At 36.5% G+C, this 21,065-nt stretch overlaps 2 protein-coding genes across 2 annotated transcripts in view; both read left to right on the forward strand.

Moving 5' to 3' along the window:
* The first annotated feature begins 2,903 nt into the window (after positions 1–2,903).
* Positions 2,904–7,712, forward strand: LOC132122653 (alpha-N-acetylgalactosaminide alpha-2,6-sialyltransferase 1-like). Its single transcript, XM_059533019.1, has 9 exons — positions 2,904–3,314; positions 3,485–3,683; positions 3,780–3,942; positions 5,883–6,051; positions 6,213–6,351; positions 6,573–6,673; positions 6,822–6,905; positions 7,002–7,101; positions 7,282–7,712. The coding sequence occupies exons 1-9, from the start codon at positions 3,220–3,222 to the stop codon at positions 7,453–7,455; spliced, it is 1,224 nt and encodes a 407-aa protein (XP_059389002.1). The 5' UTR covers positions 2,904–3,219; the 3' UTR covers positions 7,456–7,712.
* Positions 7,713–17,574: 9,862 nt separating this feature from the next.
* The window catches only part of LOC132122193 (caskin-2-like), a 65,817-nt gene continuing 62,326 nt past the window's right edge, over positions 17,575–21,065 (forward strand). The window contains exons 1-2 of the mRNA XM_059532164.1: positions 17,575–17,781; positions 18,149–18,498. Coding sequence (XP_059388147.1) covers positions 18,405–18,498 — 94 coding nt within the window. The 5' untranslated portion in view covers positions 17,575–17,781; positions 18,149–18,404. The remainder of the gene's footprint in view (positions 17,782–18,148; positions 18,499–21,065) is intronic.

The following is a 21,065-nucleotide window of genomic DNA, read 5'->3' on the forward strand; positions in this document are numbered from 1 at the left end:
GAGGCCGAGGCGGTGCCCGATGCTGTTCCGGAGGCCGAGGCGGTGCCCGAGGCCGAGGCGGTGCCCGATGCCGATGCTGTTCCGGAGGCCGAGGCGGTTTCCGATGCCGTTCCGGAGGCCGAGGCGGTGCCCGATGCTGTTCCGGAGGCCGAGGCGGTGCCCGAGGCCGATGCCGTTCCGGAGGCCGAGGCGGTTCCGGAGGGCGAGGCGGTGCCCGATGCCGTTCCCGAGGCCGAGGCGGTGCCCAAGACTGGTCTAGAGTCAGGGCTAGTTCCAGTTGACCGTCCAGAGTCGAGTCAGGTCCCAGTGGACTCTCCAGAGTCAGGGCCAGTCACTGATGACCTTCCAGAGTCAGGGCGGGTCACCGTTGGACGTTCAGAGTCAAGTCAAGTCACTGGGTGGGCTGCTGCTCGGGCCTGTTGGACTCCGGCATCGACCACAGGGGGGTGGTGGTCATCCGCTCCGCCCTGGGGGACTCTGGCGTCGACCACGAGGACGTGGTGGTCCTCTGCTCCGCCCTGGGGGGCTTCCGTTCTGACCACACGGACGTGGTGGTCCTCTGCTCCGCCCTGGGGGGCTTCCGTTCTGACCACACGGACGTGGTGGTCTTCTGCTCCGCCCTGGGGGGCTTCCGTTCTGACCACACGGACGTGGTGGTCTTCTGCTCCGCCCTGGGGGGCTTCCGTTCTGACCACACGGACGTGGTGGTCTTCTGCTCCGCCCTGGGGGGCTTCCGTTCTGACCACACGGACGTGGTGGTCTTCTGCTCCGCCCTGGGGGGCTTCCGTTCTGACCACACGGACGTGGTGGTCTTCTGCTCCGCCCTGGGGGGCTTCCGTTCTGACCACACGGACGTGGTGGTCTTCCATTCCGCCCTGGGGGGCGTCCGCTCTGACCACGAGGACGTGGTGGTCTTCTGCTCCGCCCTGGGGGGCTTCTGCTCTGACCACACGGACGTGGTGGTCTTCTGCTCCGCCCTGGGGGGCGCTTGCCCTGACTACACGGTTGTGGTGGTCTTCTGCCCCGCCCTGGAGGACTCTGGCCTCGACCACAAGGACGTGGTGGTCTTCTGCCCCGCCCTGGGGGGCTTCATGTTGTTTTTTGTTTGTTGTTTTTGTATTTACTCCTGTCCCTGTTCCTCTCTGTAGTCTGGCCCTCCATCCCTCCCCCTGAACCTCCTCCAGTCCTCCTCCCTCCTGGTCTTCCTGTTTTGTGGTTACTTTCTGGTGCCTGTTTCCAATGTCTTTCTTTTCTGGCCCTCCATCCCTCCCCCTGAGCCTCCACCTGTCCGCCTCCCTCCTGGTCTGTTTTGTGTCTGTCGTGGAGCGTCTGGGAGCCGCTCCGTAGAGGGGGGGTTCTGTCACAGTGTCTGGGTTGTGTCCCTGGGTTTCCACTAGATGTCCTCCTTTCTCACGGTGTCTGTCACCTTGTCACTTCCTGTCTCCTTATTTGGTCACCTTCCTCCTTGTTTAGGTAATTGATTGTTCCCCACCTGTCTCCTGTTTCCCCATCATCCTTTTGTGTATTTATACCTGGTCTGTCTGAGTCTTAGTGACGGAGTCCTTGTTTAATGTTGATGTTTATTCATGTCCGTCATCTTGCCTTGCCTTGCCTTGTCTTCGTGTTTTGTTTATGTTTGGATTTGTTGGATATCGACCCCTGCCTGGACTGTTTATTCTTTGGATTGCCCCTTTAATAAATACATACCCGCAATTGGTTCTCTCTCCTGTGTGTTCTCTGTAACACCGAACGTGACATTTAATTTGATTTAATTAAATTTTTAATTTAATTTACTTTAACATTAGCCAAAAATACACATTTTTAACCATATATTTAATGTAATGTCATGTTGCGGTAATGATAATTTTTTATGGACTTCATCTAAAAAATGTAAAAATTATATAGGAAATATTTTTTTAAATCTTCCAGAAATAATGGTTATAGTAAGTTCAGACCTCAATCTTATATGTGCAAAAAGAAAATTGGCTTCAAGGGCATTTTAAAAATTCTGATGATAGGCACCTTCTATATCTAGATTTCATGAGTATCACCCAACTAAGCCTGGTTTCTCCCAAGGTTTTTTTCTCCATTCTGTCACCGATGGAGTTTCACATCACTGAATTCAAAGATGAACTGCCTTTAACTGTCATTTTGCATTATTGACACACTGTTTTCCTAATAAATGTTGTTCAGTTGCTTTGACGCAATGTATTTTGTCTAAAGCGCTATATAAATAAAGGTGACTTGACTTGACATGTGAGGGCGTGTTTTAATGAGACGTTTTAGGGGGGCGTATTTTTATAAAGAATATCTCTTTGGATTTGAGACTTTAGTCTTTGCAACATTACAGATCTTTTTTATGCACCAAGAGCTTGTAACACCCCAAAGAGGAAGGAAAAATTAAAATGGCATCATATGACACCTTTAAACCTTTTCACACTAAACTTACAACCACAACTGTATAGGTGATAATTTCACAGACTGAGCATCTGTGATATATATTTAATAAAGTGTATGTGTTTTTTAAGACACGTTTGGTGAGGTGACAGAGAGTGATTTACAAGAACAGCTTAAACTCTATTCTATTTGAAAGTGTGGTTATGTGGATTATAGATTCAAATACCATTTTAAGGAGTTCAAGTTGAATTCAGTGACTTCAGTGAACCTAAAAATGGGTATGTTTTTTTTACTTGTATGTGTATATATGTATTTATTGCTCATTATTATACATAATATAAGTAGTGAATCAGAAGTCTGGAAATGTTTAGTAGAAAATTCAGTAGTAGTGCTTTAGCTTTACTTACTGTAATGATTATAGTGCATGTCAGTTCAAATCCTTGTTAAATATAGTATGAACTAAACTGAACTAAAATTCAAAATCTGCTAGTATCACCCTCTCTATCTTACATGTCGACACTGTTACTAGTTACTAGTATGAAAAATAGGCAAATGATGCATGTTATTTTATTATTTTTTATAAATAAAAAACACTTTTTGCTTTATATTTTTCATTTATAAACTGTGTTATGTTTAAACCCTGCCCAGATCAGGGCAGGCCATAGGAAAATAATGTCCTTCATAGCAATAGGCAGACTCTAATCCAGAAATAAACAACAGGTTTTATGATGTAATACATTTGAATAGGTAGATTATAAAACAGTGAATCTTTCACATGAATAGGGCCAGACTGATAACATGAGTGGAAACAGGTCATGAAATATGCAGAACGCCTGGGCTGTTATTAGCATCATACTGACTTGTTGCCTGCTGCTTTATCTAGAGCTTTGGATGAATCTTTCTGAACAGTTTCACAGGTAAGAAAATTAGTAAATCTTTTGCAAATGTTGTAAATTTGTCTTATAAGGTGTTTGATATTCTAATGACCAGTATATGGGATTTATTACTGTTTTATTAGATATTTGTCTGTCTGGATTACCACAAAAAGTTTATTCCTGTTTTTGCTACACACTTTCCTCCTAATTAGCAAAACTGTCATCATTTCTGCATCAATTTTATCACAACTTGGAATTCCTAGTTTGTACAAAACTGAAAAACACATTTACTCCACTGAGGAAGAAATCAACATAACACCTATTCCAGTTCTCTATAAGAAAAATTTTACAAAACTTCCAGTGTGGGATTTTGAAGACTTTTATTTGCGAAACAATGAAGCAAGAGATCCTGTAAGTCCTTCTTCTCTAACAACATTCTCACTGTGAAGTTGTGAAATCGTTTTAATCCTTTGAAAAAAAATAGTAATAAATCACCTTTTACTGTAGACCTGTCCAAAGTCCCTTCAAAACACAGAGGATCTCAAGTTCAAGGAGAAAGTTCTTCCTGACATTCAGCTGTGGCTGTACAAAGGTCTACTCAACATAACAGAATGGAATCGATTAGCACACTTCAACAATCCCTTCGGCTTCATGGAATACAAGTACAATGGTGATAACCTGGCAAATGAAAGATTTGGCATAATATGTGTGTGTAGAGTCTTGCATGTGTTTGAGAAAGGGGTGCAGCAGGTCGTTATCTTGATGTCTTCATTAGCTTAATGTCACGAGTTTAGCACTGTAAATAATGGAAACAGGTGAGTTTTTTTTGTTCAAAGAAACATTATGGCTTCAGTGCAAGCTTACATTGACAGTGTTTGTGATATAATGTTGATTTTATCCCACATTATCTTTTCAAGTCACCAATTATATTTTTTTTTGAATGGAATATTGCAGTATTTAGTATAATGGATTTATTCATGCACAACATAATTTTTTTTTTTAAACTTCATGTGTGTTTGTAATTTTTAAATAATATAACTTCCCCTCCCCCTTGCAATGACATTTTATTTATGAGATCCCAGCAATAGCAAACGAGTACTGCAGCTGAAAAACATGTGTTAGCATTATTTTACGTTACCTTTGTGTGAACATCTGGTCGGAATTATTCAAATCTTTCCACATAGTGATGTAAACATGTGGGGGCGTGTTAGAACAAGCGGTTTTAGGGGGGTGTTGACAAGTCTTAAATTTTATAAAGAATATCTCTTTGGATTTGAGACTTTACTTTTTGCAACTTTACAGATCTTCTTTATGCACCAAGAGCTTGTAACACTCCAAAGAGAAATTCAAAATTGTAATCGCAACATATGACCCCTTTAAATGTTTCACTGTAATCTTGATTTAAAAAAGGAACAGCCTTTTTTCTCCTTTTCTTTAAATAACCATTTGGCCACAAACACTATAGATTTAGCTAAACTTGCACACTTGAAGTAAAGGAATAGTTCACACAAAAATGGAAAATTTATCAAATAAAATAATAATAATAAAATAAAAACTACTCATCCTCAGACTATGATGTAGATGAGTTTGTTTCTTCATTGAAACAGATTTGGAGACTTGATCAGTTGCTCACCAGTCCTCTGGAGTAAATGGGTACCATCAGAATGAAAGGTCAAACTGCTGCTAAAAACATCACAATAATCCACACAACTCCAGACCCTCAATTAACATGTTGTGAAGTGAAAAGCTGCATGTTTGTAATAAACAAGTCCATCAAGATGTTTTAAACTTGCTTTATCCAGTGAAAAAGATGTCTCATCTGAATCAGGAGAGAAAAATGTACAGATTAAACACTTAACAAGTGAAGAAACTGTTCTAAACAAATGTCAAAAATACAAAGGAGAATTCAGTAGCGAATGTGAAATCATTTATTTTGAAGAGAGTCAAATAAAGCATGTGCAGGAAATGAGTCACTCTTGGTAGCGCAGGGATGCCAATGGCAGCCGTGGATATCCCAGGGAACATGCAATCCATAGGAGAAGCTTGAACCAAAATCCAGTTAGACAAAGAACAGCAACACAGCGGTAACACCAACAATCTGACAACACAGGACAGATAGCGCAGGTCTCAAATAGCTGAGCTGATGAGCTACAGCTGGCACTGACCAACCAGTCAGCAGAAATCACTGATACACACTCACACACACACACACATACACACAGAATGAAAATGAGTCAGTGATCCCATGAACCATGACAATATTTAGATTTTGCGGACATCATAGATGGACTCAAGGAAGAGTTATTATGGATTATGAAGTTTAATTATTCAATGGACTGGAGTAATTTGGATTACTTGTAGATTACTTGTGATGTTTTTATCAGTTATTCAATCTCTCATTGGGATGGCACCCATTCACTACAGAGGATCCACTGGTGGATGTTATTCTAAATCGATGAAGAAACAAACTGATCTACATCTCGGATGGCCTGAAGGGTTTGTACAACTTCAGTAAGTTTCATTTTTGGGTCAACTATTCCTTTAGATGACCTACTGTCCCTATATGCACTTTACATTTCATAAACTGTGTTTTTTTGTCTTTCACTGAAGAGATTAAAAGAGCAGTGGATTTGATACCAAAGCCTAAGTCTTCAATATTACTGCCTGTGCATGACAATTCAAAGGATGGCTGTATCCGCTGTGCTGTTGTGGGCTGTAGTGGCATTCTCAATAACTCAAAGATGGGCAAAGACATAGACTCCCATGATTATGTTTTTCGGTAAGAGTTAAAACATGTTAACGTTTTACAATAAAATCATTTAGCTTAGTCAAATATGGCTAGGGAGAGTTGGTAACTGAATTAAATAGTTATGTTAATGATAATGCATGACAATAACAGCCTGCTTTACTGAGGTCTTGACTGTGTGTGTTCTGAAACAGAGTAAATGGGGCTGTTACTCAAGGTTACGAGGAGGATGTTGGAAATAGAACATCAGTTTATATACACACAGCTTTTTCCTTGTATTCCAACATTCTGAGTTTAAAAAAGTACGGCTTTAACAGTGTTCCACAAGATGAGGTCAGTATATTCTACACTGGACTCTGTCTTAAAAAACAAATATTCCATACAATTTGCTTGTGCTGCTGTGTTCTTCATTGAGAATTAATTATATAAATACACTACACAACATACACTACCATTTAACACTTTGAGGTTAAGATTTGTTTTCGTGTTTTTAAAAGAAGTCTCTAATGCTCACAAGGTTTATTTGATCCCCCCAAATTTCTTCTTTTTAATAGGGTATCAAATATGTAATGATCCCTGAAGGCCGGAGGGACTTTGAGTGGATCCAAGGCCTTTTGCAGGGAAAAGAAGCCAACGGGTCATTCAAGGGTGTGAGGTACAGTATCCAGCTCTAGTTTTTCAAACCGTGGCAGAATAGCATTGCAACAGTGGCTCCACCTCAGCATGATAAGGGGTGAAAAGGTATTATTATGTTATTGATTTAAAAACAAACAAAGAAACCCTCTGCATTTATTCTTGCATAGGCCACTGAAATATTTCGAAGGGAAATTTAACGAGAGTAGATTCTATGTTCTTCACCCTGACTTTCTTCGATACATTCGCAACAGGTAACATTTATGTAACCAGTGAGCAGTTTGTCTAATCATACAACAATCTAAGTGTGATCTATCTCTTTTCATGACCCATGTTTAAAAAAAAAACAGATTAATGCCTTCCAAACAAATGCAGGGCATTCACTGGTCAATGTACAGACCGACCAATGGAGCGTTTGCTTTGTTCTTGGCTCTTCACACATGTAATATTGTAAGTAAACACAGTAGTTATTTTCTATTCGTTCAGCTTATTCATCAAGTTGTTTGCAGCTGTTTAACACTGGAAGTACTCTAAAATACAATTTTCTGTTCTCATTTTATAATTGTATTGGACATAAATTACTAATTCCTTATAAGTATTACTTGAAAATGCTTTATTGTTCAATATCAGGTGGACGCCTATGGATTTATTACAGAAGACCACCAAAAGTACTCCAACTATTATTATGAAAAGTTAAAAAAAACTAGTGTAATTTTCTATATTAACCATGACTATGGACTGGAGATAAAGACTTGGAAGAAACTGCATGACTCTGGAATCATTAGACTTTTCCAAAGACACTAACACATCGAAAACAGAAGAAGACTCTCTGTTCTGTCAACAGGCGTTATTTTACGATTCTTAAACGAGCTGTGGACAAAAATGAAATGAAACATCTGTAATATGCTCCAAATGAAAGGTTGTAGCCTACTATCAGTTTTACCTTTTTTGTTTTTCGCTTTTTTAAAAGGTGAGGAAGGTGATATTTATATTTTAAAATGGTCTTGGTTTGTTTGTTCGATCTTTGTTCATTACATTTTCATTACATTAAAAATTCACAGCATATATGGGTGATTCTTCAATTGGGGGATATTTTGCCATCTTACATTTTGATGAATGAAATTTGGTTGAATTTTGTTAGAATTATGTCAAGACAATGTTTACATGCTTTGATGTAAAGATATAATAATGACCATTCATTCATTCATTCAAACCTTTATTTAACCAGGATAAAAAACTCCTTGAGATTAAAAATCTCTTTTACAAGAGTGTCGTGGCAAGTGGCAGCAATGTAGTTTCAAATAAATACATAGACAATAACAAGTAAGTACATAAACACACTTTCACTCATCATATTCAAACAACAATGTCATCAAAAAAATTAAAAAATAAATCTATTTAAAAACAATGACAGACAGACTGGCTTTCTGCAAGGTCCTTTAAAAGGCCTTTAAAATAATTAAATGAGACCAACTCCTTCAACTGTAGTTCCTTCTGAAGCTGATTCCATGCAGATGGTGCTGCAACATTAAAAGCTAATTTGCCAAAGTCAGTGCGGGCTTTAGGGACTGTCAATAAAAACAGATCCTGTGAACGCAAGTGATATGCCCCTGCAGACCTTGGGAGGATGTAAGCGTTCAGATAAGGAGGAAGTATTCCCAATACTGCTTTATAAATAAAAAGATGCCAGTGCATCCAACGCCTAATGGAGAGGGAGAACCACCCGACCCGAGAGTACAGCAGACAGTGATGAGTGTGAGATTTTAAGTTTGTGATGAATCTTAAGGCTCCATGAAACACCGAGTCCAAAGCATGAAGACACTGGGAGGTTGAATGAATATATAAAATGTCACCATAGTCCAAAACAGACAAGAATGTTGCATTTACAAGTTGTTTTTTTGCTTCAAAAGATAAACAAGACTTGATTCTAAAGAAGAAACCCAACCTTAACTTCAGTTTTTTAACCAAATCTTGGGCATGCAATGTAAAAGATAGTGACTGATCAATGGTAATGCCCAAGTATTTGTAATTTGACACTTCTTCGATTTTTGTACCTGAAAGTGTACAAATAGTTGGGACATTGTTTTTTGTTGATCTTCCCCGAGTGAAAGTCATGACTTTAGTTTTTTTAGAATTTAGAACCAACTTTAAAGTAGCCAGATTATGTTGCACGATATTAAAAGCAGATTGTAAATTTGTGATTGCTTGACCTAATGTGGACCCAGAACAGTAGAGAACAGTATCATCAGCATAGTAATGGTAGTTTGTATTATTTATATTATTGCAGAGGTTGTTTATATAAATGCTAAAAAGAAGTGGCCCAAGGATTGAGCCTTGAGGCACCCCTTTTAAAATATTTAGGGAGGCAGAAGTGAGGCCATCTACTTGCACACATTGTGTTCCCCCAGATAGGTAACTGCTGAACCATCCCACTGCTTGTTCTGATATTCCAATAGAGGTGAGTCTTTGAAGAAGTATTTTATGATCCACTGTGTCAAAAGCTTTTGACAAATCAATAAACAGTGCTGCACAGTGCTGCTTATTGTCTAAGATTTTGATCAGATCATTTACAACCTTTGAAACAGCTGTTATTGTACTGTGTTGTTTCCTAAAACCAGATTGAAATTCATTCAAAATATTGTTATTAATTAGATTTTTTAACAATTTGGAAATAGGCCTATAGTTATTTATGTCTGCAGGATCACCACCTTTGTGAAGGGGGAGAACATTAGCAGATTTCCAGATGGCTGGTACTTGATTTGTGTCTAAAGAAAGGTTTATTAAATATGTAACTGGATTTGCTATCAAATCAGCAGTTATTTTTAGAAAATATGGTTCCAATTTGTCTGGACCTGATGATTTTTTTGGATCTAGATCTTTCAGGGCCTTTCTTACTTCTGGTACGGTTACTGTCTTGAAATGAAATGGTTGAACTGATAGTAACTGATCAACAGGACATGCAGTGGGAGAACCTGAAACTGGATTACGTCGCCTTTCATAAAGGGAACCAGCAGCAATGAAATGAGTATTAAAACTATTTAAGATTTCGTTTTTGCCAATGATTTTTTTGTCATCAACAACAATACAAGGTGGTACTTCTGTATCTGTTTTTGCCTCCGTTAATAATTTAATTGTTTGACCACGACTGAGCTTAAATATAATTTGAGTATTTATATATATTTGCCAACTGGCACTGCAAAACGTCATTCCCATCACAACATCAAAAAGTCTCATAATGCAAAGAATGTATCAAGGAGATCATTTAAACTCATTAATCTTGCAAACATTGTTAACCTTCAACAACACGTATAAAAAACCAAATGTTTCCATTCAGCGAATTACATATTTTTTCTTGTTCTTACCATCAAAATGTGTTTTTCTGTGTTCATCAAAGCACACTTTTGTTTAATTTCTGGAAAATTAATTTTAGATGTTTTCTCTTTGAATAGGTGGATGAGTATTTCATTAGGCTTTTCATGTAGCACCTCAAGATTGAACATAAAACAGTTTTAAATGTATGTTTGCTGTAAATTAAGCAACGTGGTAATGACATACTGTTCTGTTAATGACATGTGTTTTGGTAATGACATAAATGAAAAGTGCACTGATACATAAAGCAAATTTAAAGGCTTAAATAATGACTTCTGGTGAGTGTTGTTGAAAGAAATGGACAGATGTGAGGAGATATATAAATATGACACAACCATCAACTTGAACATGTTCATTTCAATCATGAAGAAACCATACACTATTTTCTAGAGAATCAATTGTCACAATGGGATAAAACAGCATAAACATATCCTTCATAAATATTTCATAACTATGACTATTACTATTAGGTGAAATATTATATGTTTGGGTTAAAAACTCATAAAAGTTGCATTAGGTCAAAACTAACAATGCATAATGAACCTTGGTGTTTGCTTTCAAACATGTATTTGAACATTCAAAACGTGAATTAGAGATGATAAAGGGAGATGGATGGGATGTGGAGAGAAAGAGATACTGGGCCCTATTTTAAATGACAGGCATAGTGTAGTCACTCAATGAGCAAAGTGTCCTGAAGATTAACTCCAGCCATGCCATTGTGTGTCCTGTGGGAGTATTGTGGTGACCCAATGTTTTTGCTTAGGATCTTGCTCATGGTATTAAAATAAGCTAATTTAATTTCATAAAGAATTGTCCTTGTTATAAAATTAGGTTTTATTTAGAATTTAGACTTTGCACTTTTCCTGCAATTTTAATTCTTTAAGTACTTCCTGTCGAATTTTGTCATTGGCTCTTTTATTGTTTTGGTTAACTCTCCATTGTTTGCGTTTCTGTCTTTGCTCCTGTTTTGAAAGTTGTGAGATTAATTTAAGCTTTCCTGTTTCTTTTCTTCTTTTGTATCTTTCCTTTTCTCTGTCAATGTGCTGCTGATATTTTACAGGATCTTCCTTCCTTCCTTTTTTCTATAATCTCTAGACCTTTCAGTTTATTTCTTGGGAGCCATTCTGGTTAAAAATAAGAAAAAATAGTTTTAAGTTTCATTGTAAAATCACACTATTATGCTTCTTTAACTTAATTTATAAACACATAATATGATAAAGATAGTGACCCAGAACATGTCATTACCACCATCACTTGTCATTACCATCACAACAAGTTGTGTGTTGGTAATGACGTGTTGCGGTAATGACATTTTTATTTTTTTCAGGAAAAAATATGCTAGGTCATGGTTTTGCTAACATCACTCAACAGCTATACAAAAAGAACTTTAAATACACATAAATCATGTGAATATATATATATATATATATATATATATATATATATATATATATATATATATATATATATATATATATATATATTATCAAAATATTGCTGCTACAGCATTTATGGTAATGACGCTGAATAAGTCTACTGCATGATCAGAAGGAATTCATGATTAAATTACTTTTCAGACATCAAATAGCACTGTTCTTTCATGGCTGACATGTGCTCCCCTGCTAGTCTTTATTTCCATGGTTACGGCATAAACAAGTCTTACCCTCAAAAAATCCTTGTTGAAATCATAGACTGTTGCGATAATGACAGTTTTGTTGTGGACAATATTAAATTGTTAAAAATATTCACAAATTGCACAGATATGAACCCAAATTATGCATCAAGTGCCTTTTTAAGTAACTGTTTAAACATATATTGTGATTTTTTAATGAACTGATTAAATTTTATCACATTTTCAGAGCAGATAAGTTTTAAAGTCTGGGTTGGGGACAAGGCCTGAGTAGGCAAATGAAGTGATGAAAACATTTTAAAAAAAGGGAAATCATACTGATTTTAGTGTATAACATTTTTTGGTGGTGCAATAAATATTATTTGAAATAACTTATCTATTTATTTTATAATATTGTATTTTTAACATGAATGTATAACCTGGGGACATAAAAGTTCCCCTAATTGAAGAATCACCCATATATATATATATATATATATATATATATATATATATATATATATATATATATATATATATATATACATATATATATATATATATATACATTTTATTCTAATGTTTATTTTCTTAATTTTCTTAAATAATGTTTTTCTAAGAAATTCTATATATTTATTTTTTTCCTAAACCTGGGCCACATATGATCAATAGCCACATATGACCAACTTTAAAGTAGTTATTTATTTTTTTCTACATCTAAAGTATACTTTTTATAGCTCATCCTATCTAACAAATGTTCTTCCAGAACTGTTGATAAGCATCATCAAATGATAAGCTATTGATAAGCATCATCAAACTTCAGAAACTACATGAATGAACATGACAGACATCATAAAGACATCCCAGAAATATTGATAAACTGATAGAGCTTTGTGGGGAGAGAGGGTTCAGAATTGGTCAAAAGTCTTATAAGCAGTTAAGAAAATGTTTAGGTGACCTTCTTCACCTTGCATGTGAACAATTACTGAATGTATTCAATAAAAACTCAGAAAATACACGTATCTGTATTTTTCAGATTGTCTATAATTGTTTGAAAAAGACGAATTAAGATTTTATGAATAATCAGTGTAGAAATGTTGATATTTTTAAAGGGTTAACAAACTTATTCTTACCACAGGCCTGAAAAGCTTAAGACTTTGAAGAAATTCTGTGACTCTATAATCCATAGACTTTACCAAAGACACAAACGCATCAAAGACAGAAAGAAAGATACTGTGTATTCTGATAGTCTTTGTGAAGAACAAACTGTATCTGAACATTAATCTTTTATGTTTACTCTTTTACAACATTTTTTTCCCCAAAGCCAACTCTATTAGACAGCCATGTCAGTATTCAGTGTTTAACCCTTGTATGTTGCGGGTCAATTTGACCCCTTTAGATTTTCTAGTTGTTGGAAATACTGGTTAACCTATGTTATTTCTTGATATTTTGTGACTTTTTCTCATTTATCATCATGAACATGCATGCAAAGTTTCAACATGCTGGTGTTTTTTGACATATACAAACAAAATTACTATTATGTTTGTGATGTTCGCGGGTCAGTTTGACCCGCATATTTTAATGCTCTAAGGCAACTGACCCAAAATAATAACATTTCATGGATATATTTTGTTATTTTATTTTTCTACTACCTTATGAAGCAAAAAAATTTGGTTTTCCACACTTATTCCAATACAGAAAAATATTTTGTCAGCCACAGATGGTGGCTTATCACTTATTTTTTCAAGCTACCTGAAATAATATTAAATCTTTTTTTTTTTTTTTTTTTTTGTGACTTTTTTTGTGACTTTTTCTCATTTATCATCATGAACATGCATGCAAAGTTTCAACATGCTGGTGTTTTTTGACATATACAAACAAAACTACTATTACGTTTGTGATGTTCGTGGGTCAATTTGACTATCATAGGTAGCTTTTCAAAAGCAACTGTACAGACACAACATAAAAACATTTATTTTAAGTATGTCAGGGCATCAACTCCAGTTCTAAACAGTAAGTGTATCTAAAAGTGCTCTAACCCTAACCAAACACATTCACAAAGCTAAATCATGGTGTTCAAAATTAATGGCAAATTACAAATGACAAACCTGAGCTACCCAGAGAGATTCTGAACATGGAGGGCAGAAACGTGCATTCATCAAAATTAGCTTTCTCTGAAAATGCAACAGTAGTTTCCTATTGCCCAGAAACAAGAATGTCCTTGTGATGAGTACAATGCACAGAAATGCATCACTGAGTGCAAGAGAGGACCTTAAGCCAGAAATTATACTGGACTATAATTCCACGAAAGGAGGGGGTGACAATTTGTGAAACCGTCTGACTTTTTAAAAACACAAACACATCAAAAGCAGAAGGAGGCTCTCTATTCTTTTACGGTCTTTGTGAAGAACAGATTGTTCAGATCTGGTAGGTTTTATCTTTTGCAAGTTAAAGGCCTTTTAAGTGTATTTCTAAAATGTAAATTTTTTAATCATGGTGAATGTCTATGTTCAGTGATTTTTGCAAAGAAAATGTAAAAACTTTTCCATTGTTGGTAATATCTTAAAATGAACATTTACTAGACCGAGGCAACTTACTGTAGGTGTGCATGATTTCTCCATGTGTCATTTTCTCCCCCTAGAAAACGATACAGCCAGCCCCATTTTCAAAAATGGTGGGACATTTTGTTAACTGTTAGCACAAAAATCTTTGATTTGGTTATTCTATTTCAGTCTATTTCTCGTTGGTTGATTTTTATTTAAACGACTGAACAAAGAAAAGATTTACAATATTTCACTGATCAACTTAATTATATTAAGTTGTAAATTAAAAGAGATCTTGATGGCTGCAACACATTCTGAAAAAGTCGAGACAGGGGAAATAAGTTGAATGTTTATAGGGTATCCAAGTAAAAAAAAAAATTAAACATTCTAAAATAAGCAGATGAATTGGTGACAGGTGAGGGTATCGTGCTAAAAAGTAACAACCGTACCAAACAGCAGATTTTTGCTTAGTTTGGGCTCTGAATAAAATTGAGTTTTTTCCCTCAAGCATGAGCTCTATATTCTCCCTTTATCATAAATCACATAAGCACATACAACTTTTCAAACAGTTTTTCATTTGTCAGGCTTTATAGGGTTAAAGACGTATTCAATATTTTTTTTCAGAAATGCATGGCCTCCTTGTAAAATTCCTCTAATCCTGTGTTTAAGGAGAAGTTTATTCCAAACATTCAGCTGTTTTTACAAAGTGATCATCTCAACAACCCCTTTGGCTATATGGGACTCAATTACACAGATGTGTTTAATCTGAAAGCATAAATGTGATGCGGTATATGGTTTATAAAGACATGGTTTTAGAATAATGCACAATTGTTCTTTTTTATAGCCACAAAAGCAGCTGTTGACACCATCCCTTAACTAGCATCTAGTACTCAGTTACTACAAGTACCCATAAGAGTGAAGGATGGCTGTATTCATTGTGCTGTTGATGGGAATGATGGCATTCTCAATGGCTCCAGGCTAGAAAAGGAGATTGACTCTACTGATTGTGTGTTCAGGTAAACTGAAAAGTTTACTTGGCAGATGAAATCATTCAGAGTTATTATGTGTTACATCAGGATATCTTGTCAAAGCTTTAATCTCGGCTGATTCACCCAAAAATTAAAATTACCCCATCATTTACTTACCTTCAAGCCATCCATGTTTATATGACATTCTACTTTCAGACAAATACAATCAGAGTTATATGAAAAAATGTCCTGGCTCTTCCAAACTTTATAATGGCAGTGAATAGGTGTCAAGATTTTGTAGACGAAAAATAGTGCATCCATCCATCCATCATAAAAAGTACTCCACATGGAGCATAATTTCAATATAAGCCAAGAGGAGACTGTTTTTTCTTTGCTGTAAACAAAACTTGGTGCCTGCATTACGTCATCTTCTGGAACGCCACTCTCTCGTGAATGTGGAAACTAGAGATTATGATTTATAAAGTTTTAAATGAACTCATCAATTCACTTCAGAAGGCTTTTATTAACCCCCCAAAGCCATGTGGAATACTTTTTATGATGGATTCATGCACTTGGACTTTAAAATCTCAAAGGAAAATCTTCTAGGGAAACTACTGCTGTAACAAAAACAACTTTTGTGCACCTGAGATTGCCAGATAAAGAGAGCAGTCTTATTTTGGTGTTATTATTAATGTTGTGATGATTTAAGAAGTTTGCTTCGGGCATTCAATTTAACATAGTTAAGTTAAAGACGGCAAACTTTATCATTCAGTTTTAGACACTTAATGTATATTCTTGGTGCATCCGTGTAAGAAATGCACAACCTTCAATGATTATGGATACACAGGTGGTTACTATGTGGAAGACTTTATTTTTCCAAAAACTGATGCACATATAAATTCTCCTCCCCATTCACATTTGTCATAATTTGAATTTGTTTTACCTTCACAGTTCAGATTAACATTACATCTCATATATTTCAACTGGGCATTTTGCTCTATAGTTATTATGATGGTCTTAAACTTGAACAACATAAGGCCAGATCCAACGAGTGCAGCTGATGATGCTTTTAAGTGACACTTGAGTGATCAAGAACATTCTAATATACAAATAAACTTTCAGACTGTTGTTCAGTGAGTTATTATTATTATTTTGAAAGCCAAGGAATTATTACAGTGGCCATTTTAATAAAACTTCTTAATACATCCTCAATTTAGACTTTCTCAGATATGTGCGAAACAGGTAAGAGCTTTAATTTCCATACAACCATATATTCAGAGCATGAACATATCTGTTAATTATTCATTGATGGCCATGTCTTACATTTTTTATTTTAGGTTTCTTATGGCAAAACAATTGAAAACAAAAAGATGGTGGCTAGTCAGGCCAACTAATGGAGCATTTACTCTTCTGCTGGCTATGCACACATGTGACATTTTAAGTGTTATTGTAATAATAATAGCAGTAATAATAATAATAGTTCAGATTGATTTTAACAGATGTACTGACCCCTGGGCTTATTGTTTTATAGCAACGCCATTTGTTTTTTTCTGCTTTCTTGCAGGTGAGAGCCTATGGTTAATATAAGAAATATCCCATAACTACTATGACAACAAACACACTAAACTAGTGCTTTATGCTAATCATGATTATCGTTTGGAGATGAGAACCTGGAAGAAATTTCATGACGACAAATTTATCTGGATGTATTTGCGAAAATCTAAACGAATCTGTGTTTCTTACAAGAAAATCATCATCTTTGAAATGACCCAAATACTTACTAGATTAAAAAAAGTGGTTGAGACAGTGTTTTGGAGTCAGATCTCTTTGCAAATAATTTTTGCATATTGTGTGACATTAAGGGGCACAATCAGTAGGTGCCAAATTAACAACTATTTCAGGGATGTCAAACTCAATTCCTGAAGGGCCAGAGCCCTTGAAAAGTTTTGTTCCAAATACTTAATTTTCAAATTAGCCTGAATGACTTGATTACTTGGATCAGATGTGTTTAATTATGGAGAAAGCTCAACTTTGCAGGGCCCTGGCCCTTCAGGAATTGAGTTTGACAACCCTGAACTAGTTTGTGGTTCCCGCCAAGAGCTCTCAGGACATTACATCGTCCAGACACCAGATGTCGCGATAACTTTAGAAACGACAACGAATTAACATGGGAGTCCCAGATGTTTTAAATGATTAAATGTCCATCAACGAATACGAAGTCCATGGTGAAATAACTGTTAAATTAGCAACAAATGAACAATTATGGTATAAAGTCAAGCTGTAAATATAACATGAAATGATATGGATATCTTTGGAACATTACATCCAGTAATTTGAACGCACAGAGTATTTTGTAGGAGATATTCGTCCTTGAAATCCTTGGAATCCTTTTTTTCTGCAATATAAGAGTCTTCACAGCGCACCTTTCAGGAAGAGCGAGCACTAGAGAGGCGCGTGACTGATCCGCGCGCGCTCACGCACCGGTCACTTGTGTTGTGTCAAAGACGTTCAAGTATGGCATTGCGCTTTTGCGATTTCCCGAACAGAAACGGAAAACACAAACGGGATTATACTTCATAAACTTCGTCGGTTTCGAGGAATAAGTGGCTTTAAGCGCTTTTATCGACCTGACTACGCATTGGTGAGTAGGCTACGTGATCCCACAGCTCTACACGACAAGTGCATTACTTATTTACAATTTGATTAAATAACACCCAGAGAGGTAACCGTTCAGGAAAGTTGTCATTAATGCTTAGGGTTATTTTCAACGTCTCACTCTCCTTCCTACTGTACTTTTAATAACATCCAAACGATCACACGCTCTTATGTTGTCTTAATTGATTGGTTGCTTGTTTCTTTTACATAAAAATTCAGATTCAAGACGTCATGAGATGTTTTCTTAAAACAACAGCAGCAGCAAAGTTGCGTTTTATGTACGAATATTATGTTAAAGAGTATATGACTGTATAGAGAGCCTTGATAATACAGCATGTCTGTTTTCCCCATAGGTGTCCTTGTGATGTTTCTGGCTGTAAGGATGGCTTACATTCAGTATATTCTCGCTGCTCAAAAGCAATCATCTACTTTATGTAGCATAGGACATTAAATTAAAAGCGCAGTGTGCTAAATATTTAGACCATATGTGTAAAAGCAAACCAAAAAGTGATAAGGTAAACAAAAGCCAAGTCCAAAGTTTAATGAACCGAGAGATCATGAAATTGTGAATCCAGATTATAACACTTTTCTGGAAGCTGGACGAAAACCATGGGCAAGGAGCAGGACCTTCTTCTGGCTGTGAAGAATGGAGACCTTCCTTTAGCTCATAAACTTCTGGCCAAGATCAAGACCAACCGAAATAGTAAGTACAGTAGGCTGCTTTTTTGGCTTACTTATTTCTTCTTTTGGCAGCGGCCATTTGAAAACATTATCAGCCACAGGTCAGATTATACGTAAATTAAGTGTCTTCTGAAAGTTTCTTTTTCACATTTAAAATATTTAAAAAGAAATAATCTGCAGTCTGATACACTCTATGCTCTTTTTTTAAAAATGCTGTTCTTATGTCCCAGATTACATTCCAGGTGAAGAATTCATTTTCAAGCCCATAAATTGATTCGATTTGGCTAAGATGTTGTTGTGTCTAATATTAAGATTAACCATCAGGGACTCATTAATTTAACATCTGAGCTGCAGCAGCAGTGGCAATAACACTAATTAGCCCTATATGACACCAAACAACAGCTGCATCCAAACTGAACATGAAAAGACCATTAGCATCTCTTGACCATTCCAGTAATGTATTCACTCCACATAAAAACTAGATGTAAACAGGTACCTTCAGACATCAACTGCAGTTAGAATGGCACATTAAAGCCTTTTTTGGGGGATTAAATCAGTAGTCTGTCTACTCACTAGGCGGTCAAGGGTCAGTTGTTGGCCAAGTTGGTGCAGTGCACCTGCAGATTATGTTTTCCCCAAGCAGATGGAGACTGCTTCAACTGGAGACCAAACAGGGTCAGTTCGTGGCAGGTGAACAGTCCGTGACAGTCCGTGAACTCCCTGCATATCTGAAAGCTTATAGTCAACACTATTGTGGTCATATTCTACTACAGGATATTGATGGCAGTGTGAAGTCTTTTTTATTAGTTTTGAATGTGTTTCTTGTCACACAATGCCATATCAATCTTAATCAGGCACTTTCATAAAGAAGTGCCTTTGAGATTTTTGGGAGTGGGTTGGGTTTTACAAAACAAGGCAACACCAAAAAGTTCTCAATATTTTTTAATAGCAAATTTTCCTAAAAAGTCCCTCATTTACTTACTTTTCCCTAGTAAAAGGGAAAAATTACAAATAAAAATAGTTTTGAGTAGCAATTGGGCAGGTTTTGGTGTGAAAACCTGGCAACTCTGGTAACTGCCTTACTTTTTATTTAAAGTTGCGATGAAACGAAAGAAGAGACAGATCATCTCTTTTGTATTATGACTTACATCTGAATGATATTGATTATCAGAAATAATGTAGAGAGGGGACTTGGTTCTATGGATTATAAATCGATTCAGTCATATCTGAATGCAAGCTTGAGGTCGAATTTAAGAAAGTGTTTTAAGCAGTCATTAAGTCTTACGTTTTAAGTCCAGCATTCAAAGATCAAGTAAAAGAGTTAAATCAAAAGTAAACATTTAAAATAAGGGAATTTTAATTTCATGCAGAATTTAAAGAAAAGGCTTTGGTTCTTTTAATTGTGATGATTTTTGCTCACATTTAACAAACATTCATTGCCAAAGAAGCTGGCTGTTCACAGAGTGCTGTATCCAAGCATGTTAACAGGAAAGTTGAGTGGAAGAAAAAGATGCGCAACCAACTGAGAGAACCGCAGCCTTATGAGGATTGTCAAGCAAAATTGATTGAGGAAATTGAGTGAACTTCACAAGTAATGGACTGAGGCTGGGGTCAAGGTATATAAACGGGTCAAGTTATTTGGCTACAGTTGTCGTATTCCTCTTGTTAAGCCACTCCTGAACCACGGACAACATCAGAGTCGTCTTACCTGGGCTAAGGAGAAGAACTGGACTGTTGCTCATTGGTCCAAAGTCCTCTTTTCAGATTTCATTTTGAAACCAAGGACCTAGATTCTGGAGGAAGGGTGGAGAAGCTCATGTTGCTTGGAGTAAATTTGGGGTGTCATCTGCTTGTGTCAGTCCATTTGTGTTTTTTTGAAAACCAAAGTCTCTGCACCCGTTTACCAAGAAGTTTTTGGATCACTTCATGCTTCCTTCTGCTGACCAGCTGATTTCATTTTCCAGCAGGATTTGGCACCTGCTCACACTGCCAAAAGCACCAAAAGTTGGTTAAATGACCATGATGTTGGTGTGCTTGATTGGCCAGCTAACTCACCAGACCTGAACCCCATAGAGAATCTATGGGGTATTGTCAAGAGGAAAATGAAAAACAAGACCAAAAAAAATACAGATGAGCTGAAGGCCACTGTCAAAGAAACCTGGGCTTCCAGACCACCTCAGCAGTGCCGCAAACTGATCACCTCCATGCCATGCTGAATTGAGGCATTAAATAAAGCAAAAGGAGCCCCAAGTATTGAGTACATGTACAGTAAATTAACATACTTTCCAGAAGAGTAACAATTCACTAAATTTTTATTTGTAATTTTTTATTGGTCTTATTAATTATTCTATTTTGTTGAGGTAGTGAATTGGTGGGTTTTTGTTAAAAGTGAGCCGAAATCATCACAATTAAAAGAACCAAAGACTTAAACTACTTCAGTGTGTGTACACTGAATTTATTCAATACACGAGTTTCACAATTTGACTTGAATTACTGAAATAAATTAACTTTTTCACGACATTCTAATGTACTGAGATGCTCCTATACTGTATCTTGTATGGCTTAAATTCAGCATTAAAACCTGAAATT

Source organism: Carassius carassius, chromosome 40, assembly GCF_963082965.1.
Source record: "Carassius carassius chromosome 40, fCarCar2.1, whole genome shotgun sequence".
In the NCBI taxonomy this organism is placed as follows: Eukaryota; Metazoa; Chordata; class Actinopteri; order Cypriniformes; family Cyprinidae; genus Carassius; species Carassius carassius.

Coding starts and splice junctions, on each gene's coding strand:
- LOC132122653 (XM_059533019.1), top strand. CDS start 3,220: ATGCAGAACGCCTGGGCTGTTATTAGCATCATACTGACTTGTTGCCTG. Junction 3,943..5,882: donor CATGGAATACAAGTACAATG/GTGATAACCTGG, acceptor CTTTCACTGAAG/AGATTAAAAGAGCAGTGGAT. Junction 6,674..6,821: donor GGGTCATTCAAGGGTGTGAG/GTACAGTATCCA, acceptor ATTCTTGCATAG/GCCACTGAAATATTTCGAAG.